Source organism: Pectinophora gossypiella, chromosome 10 (genome assembly GCF_024362695.1).
Source record: "Pectinophora gossypiella chromosome 10, ilPecGoss1.1, whole genome shotgun sequence".
In the NCBI taxonomy this organism is placed as follows: Eukaryota; Metazoa; Arthropoda; class Insecta; order Lepidoptera; family Gelechiidae; genus Pectinophora; species Pectinophora gossypiella.
Window position 1 is genome coordinate 17,028,348 of NC_065413.1, and position 5,970 is coordinate 17,034,317.

The 5,970-nt window shown below is 56.4% G+C and overlaps 1 protein-coding gene across 1 annotated transcript; it reads left to right on the forward strand.

Moving 5' to 3' along the window:
• The first annotated feature begins 1,748 nt into the window (after nucleotides 1-1,748).
• LOC126370450 (uncharacterized) lies at nucleotides 1,749-4,169 on the forward strand. The gene has a single exon (XM_050015287.1). It carries the CDS (start codon nucleotides 1,749-1,751, stop codon nucleotides 4,167-4,169), a length of 2,421 nt encoding a protein of 806 aa, XP_049871244.1.
• The last annotated feature ends 1,801 nt before the right edge of the window (nucleotides 4,170-5,970 follow it).

Below are 5,970 nucleotides of genomic sequence, written 5' to 3' on the forward strand. Positions count from 1 at the left end.
CTCTTCTGGTTCTTTGGACAGTCCTTCTTCATGTGTCCAGCCTTTTTGCACCTAAAACACTTGAAGATCTTCTTTGTGACTAAAGCATTCAAGTCAGAATGTTCAGATTTGTCGTCTCTCCGCTGTTGCTCCTGTAAAAGTTTTGTCTTCACAGTTTCACAAGTCAATTTCACACTTGAGTTCTCCAGAGCCATGATGAGTGGGTCGTAGTCAGTAGTTAAACCGCTCAACATAATCACAGCTAAAAATTCATCATCAAGTTTTGATCCGATATCATCCAACTGCTGTCCAAGCTCTATGATTCGTGAAATATAGCCTTGCATGCTCTCCGCCTCGCTCAACTTCATCCCAAATAGTGATCTCAGCAAACCCAGACGCCTACAAAGCCCTTTGTCTTCATATGCACGTTGCAAACACGTCCATGCCTCAAAAGCTGTTGTAGCTTTGCGAACATGATGCAATGCTGACGGCCCCACTGACAAGCAAATCTTAGCTAAAGCCTTCTGCTGCTTCTTCTCGTCTTTGCACGCCGCGGCCGACTCTGCTGACGCCACGCAGTCGTACAAGTCTTCATGCATGAGAATCATTTTTACCATGAATTTCCAAGTATTGTAGTCTTCGATCCCATGTAATTTTTCCACAGGAATGCCAACAGGAAATAAAGATGAAGCCATGATATAACCACAGGGGTATTTGTCGAAGTCACGAGATAGCCAGCCGGTGTCACGCCGATATGATCCACGAGTTTTATAAGTGAATAAATTAACGCGTATTTTACCAAAATAATTACGTTGCAGGGCGCAGTAAACGTCCCTGGGCCCATAACCTGATGGGTTATGAGCCAAATAAAAGAGATATTTAAGATTAATGCGGATTTTTATTTGGTAACTCAAAATTACAACCGGCGGCCATACAGTGCAAGGAGCAAGAGAACGAGGTTATGAATGTCAATGTCAGATCGACAATGACACTGACAGATGCGTTTAACGTTCCATTATGCTGAAGTTTATTATTCTACTAAATATATCTAAACATATATTCCAACAGTAAGTACTTGGGGTATGGTAGTAAGTACTTGGGGTATGGTAGTAAGTACTTGGGGTATGGTAGTAACTACTTGGGGTATGGTGGTAAGTACTTGGGGTATGGTGGTAAGTACTTGGGGTATGTTGGTAAGTACTTGGGGTTTGGTAGTAAGTACTTGGGGTATAGTAGTAAGTACTTGGGGTATGGTAGTAAGTACTTGGGGTATGGTACCAAGTACTTCCCGTGTGGAGTTGCTGATCTCCCATCGGGCGCGTCCCCAGGTGGCGGATAGGGGAACGCCCCCCCAGATATGGGGGGGTACCGGCTTCGGCCGGCGCGGACCAAAATCAGCGAGGTGGGGTCGCTCTTCGCTCTCCTCTGCGGGGGCAGAGGGTTCTGAAGATGTGACCAGGCGACGGGTCTCTGGCCTCGGCCAGAAGACACGGGCTTCGGCTCAACGTCGGTAGGGGCGGCGGGTCCGGCAGCAATGCTGGGCAACGGCTTCGGCCACCGTCGGCCCGACCCGTAACCCAGACGCAATGCTGTCTGGAGCGGGGGCCGCCTCCGCATTGAGCCGGAGGGGGCCGCGAGGAAGACAACCTCTCTAAAATAATTACCCAAGCCTAAGGTGTGGCGCCTGCTGACGGGCTGAATGGTCAGTGGTTCTGGCAGCAAGGGTGCCCCGGGGAGGTCACCCCGGTAAGAAAAGACGTTAAAAAACCATGGATAAGCAGATCGATAATTCTATTCCGCCGGCGGGCACTCCAAGCGAGCGACCCCGCCCCTCTTCGGAGGGCAAGCCCCATACGTATACGGCGGGGGGCAAAGACTGCTTCGTAGGTCGGCAAGATGCCGGCCTCCGTGAACACGACACAGGCAATGAAAATGGCTCACGAGTAGGTTTAAGTTTCGAAGTAAGGAAAGAGGAGGAACAGAAGGTAGAAGGGCGGGAATTGCGAAGCCGTAGGAACACCTTCTACCCGGCTTTCGCTGAATCCGGAGTGGTCGCTAGCGCGTCAGCACCATCACCGCTTCCCGAAGCGATGGTGGTTCTGGAGCGTATCCCAATACCGGAGATTGAGGGGACGATCGACATGGAAGTCGAAGCTGAGAAGGAGGCATCGTCTGCTGGGACGGATACCAGCCTGGTCACAGTACGATCCAGGTCGGGGTCCCCCGAGACGAGGAGCCGCTTCTGGGCAGAGGAGGGCCCAAAGAGGCGTCGCCTGACGATGGCATCGTCGGAGTCGGCATCGCCTTCGGGCAGTGATGGAGGTGGAGAGGCGTCTGTCACCAAAGGCAGAGCTCGCCGCTCCACATCCGGGAAATTCGTCGGCCTGTCCAAGGCACAGGCATACGTCAACGCCGCGAAGAAGGAGTTTCAAAAAACTCAAGCCGCGGAGGAGATCGCAGAGTTCGCCAAACGAACTCTTCAGGCCAGGGTGACGCGCCTGTCAGAATCCTCCTCTGGGTGTGAGAACGAGGCTCCTCACCAGGACATCAACCAGCAGGTGCTGGGCGCCCTGGAGGTGGTAGAAAAGGTAGCCAGCAAATCCGGCAACCTGAAGGGCACATCAGTGCGAGCGCTGAGAGACGCAAAGTCGTCGATCAGAGCTGCCTTTGATGTGCTCTTAGAGAGGACCTCCACCGATGTTACGAGGCAACTGCAGGCGGACAATGCCCGCATACTAGCGGACAATGTCCGTCTGCAGGCCCAAATGGCCAGCCTCCAAAATGACCTCATCAACATGAGGGTGGAGATGGAGTTGTTGAGGAAGGTGCAGGGCGCCTCTGTACCATCTCCGGCACCGCCTATGGAGCTGCCTGCTGCACCGCAGACTACTCGCGGCAAAAAGCGGCCAGAAGTGGCCTCTCTGTCCGCCAGCAACGAGGATGAGTTGGCGCGAACCATCATGGTCCAAGTAGGGACGATGGTTAACGCTCGTTTGGAGGCCCTAGAGGGCAGACTTCTCCCGGAGAAGCGATTGCGTCCGCCGCTGTCAGTTGACAGCAAGCGGTCTGAAGCCTCTCCAGTGGCCAAAGCAACCCCGGTACAGACGCAGCCTACCGTGGTGTCAGGCGGAGCCACAACAGCTCGCTCTGCCGCAGCAGAGGCCAAGGAGAAGAGGACGAAGAAGAAGAAAAAGCCGAAGAAGAAGAAAAAGGCCAGCGCTGACCAACAAGCGGCTGCGCCTCGTGTCCCTCGACCGATTCCCCCGGCGCCCTCCACAATGGAGGTGCCGTGGAACGTTGTTGCCAGAAAGGGCACAAAGAAGGTCACCCCCACTCTGACAAAGAGTGGCCCGGTCAAGCTGCGTCCTCCTCGGACGGCGGCCGTTGTTCTGACGCTACAACCGGGCGCGGAGGAAAAGGGGGCCTCTTATGCTGGCGTGTTGGCTGAGGCCAGATCCAAGATAAAGTTGGACGAGATGGGCATAGGGGCAGTCCGGTTTCGACGAGCTGTGACCGGGGCCCGCATCCTAGAGGTGTCCGGCACCTCTAGCATTGAAAAGGCGGACTCCCTCGCGCAAAAGCTGAGGGAGGCGCTAAATGAGGACGTGGTCCGAATTAATCGGCCTACAAAAATGGCAGAGATGCGCATCACGGGCTTGGACGACTCGGTCACCGCTGAGGACTTGGTGGCAGCGGTGGCTCGAGTTGGTCAATGCGCTTCCGACCAGATAAAGCCTGGTGAAATTCGCCGGGATAAAACTGGCCTCGGCTCGGTGTGGTTGCGGTGCCCGGTGTCTGCTGCAAAAAAGGTGTCTGAGGGTGGAAGACTACTGGTCGGTTGGGTGGCAGCTCAAGTGAAGCTGCTTGAGACCCGACCGATGCGGTGCTACCGATGCCTGGAGCCGGGACACGTCAGGGCATCATGCGTCTCAGAGGTGGACCGTAGCGATCTCTGCTACCGCTGCGGACAGCCTGGTCACATAGGCCAAAAGTGCTCAGCCGCGCCCCACTGCACTATCTGTGAGGCAGCCGGCAAGCCTGCGGATCATCGGATGGGCTCATGTATCACCCCATCCAAACGCAAGAACGGAAGGAAGAAGGCTGGCGCTGGACCCAAGATCCCCCCGCAGCCTGTCCGAGCAAATGCTGAAGCCCGGGCCGAGGTGGAATCGACAATGGCCATTGATTAATGGCTATTCGGTTCCTCCAGGCGAATATCGGCCACGGCTCCAGAGCCCAAGACCTTCTGTCCCAAAGCATGGCAGAGTGGCTGATCGGACTGGCGGTGGTCAGCGAGCCATACTATGTTCCACCTAGGGACAACTGGTTGAGCGACCAAGATGGTCTCGTCACGATCGTCACGCAGACGTCGGCCGGCTCCTCGCCCTTCGAGCGGATGTTTAGAGGTCGGGGATTAGTCTCGGCGTTTGTAGACGGCGTGATGGTGATCGGGGCGTACTTCTCGCCAAATCGGAGCCTGGCTGAGTTTGAGATTTTCTTGGACGAGGTCAGTGCTTTGATTGACAGAAGCCGCCCTGATCTAGTGCTCTTCGCTGGGGATCTCAACGCCAAATCTTTGGCGTGGGGATGTCCAGCGACAGATGCACGCGGCCGAGCTCTGGAGGAGTGGGCAGTCGCAACTGGTCTTGAGTTGCTCAACCGGGGAACGGTAGCCACGTGCGTGCGGCAACAGGGCAGCTCCATCGTGGACGTCACGTTCGCGAACGCTGCCCTGGCGCGCCGTGTCCAGGGCTGGGAAGTGCTGGAGGGCGTGGAGACGTTGTCGGATCACAGGTATATCCGATTCAGCGTCTCCGCGTCCGCAGTTGCCCCGAGCGGCCCGAGCCGACCCCTGCAAAGGGACAGTCCCCGTTGGGTGATAAAGCACCTCGATAAAGAGTTGCTGATGGAGGCGGCCATCGTCCAGGCCTGGGTCTCCAACCTTGACGGCCCCGTGGTGGTTGAGGATGAGGCTGCTCGGCTAAACGAGGCAATGTCGCAAATTTGCGACGCGTCGATGCCTCGGGCCAAGCCCATACCTCCCAAACGGAGGGTATATTGGTGGAATGCAGAGATTGCGCAACTGCGCGAATCTTGCGTTGCGGCAAGACGCCATTATGCCCGGCAGAGGAGACGCCGGATCCATGACAGCGATGAAGAGGGCAGACTCTACAACATCTATAGAGTCTGCGTGAAGGCCCTGCAGACCGCAATTGGTCAAGCCAAGGAGACATCGCGGCGGGAGATGCTGGAGGCTCTGAATTGCGACCCATGGGGGCGGTCGTACAAAATGGTACGTGCCAAGCTCAGACCATGGGCTCCGCCCTTAACCCGGAGTCTCGAGCCTACCCTGCTGCAGGATGTAGTCGAGGCGTTATTCCCTGCGCGGGAGGGTTTCACGCCCCCGTCGATGGTGCCCCCATGGCAAGTGAACGACGATGAAACCGAGGCGGCCGAGGTAACAGCCGGCGAACTGGGCGCCGCATTGCTGCGGCTCAAAGCCAAGAACACGGCACCTGGGCCAGATGGCATTCCGGGTCGCGCGTGGGTGTCAGCCGCCAACGCCCTAGAGCCAAGACTGCTGAGGCTGTTTTCCGCCTGTCTCGAACAGGCCAGGTTTCCCAATGCATGGAAGACAGGCAAGCTTGTCCTCCTGAAGAAGGAGGGACGTCCAGCAGACTCTCCATCTGCGTATCGTCCCATCGTTCTGCTGGACGAGGTGGGCAAGCTCGTCGAGCGCATTATTGCCGGACGCATCATCGGGCATCTCATGCGGACTGGCCCCGACCTGGCGGATTGCCAATATGGCTTCCGCCATGGTCGCTCCACCATCGACGCCATACTCCGCGTGAAGACCATAAGCGATGAGGCGGTGTCCCAACGTCAGGTGGTTTTGGCAGTGTCACTCGATATTGCCAATGCCTTTAACACCCTGCCCTGGGGCTGTATCGAGGAGGCAATGCGGTACCACCAGATGCCCGTGTACCTAAG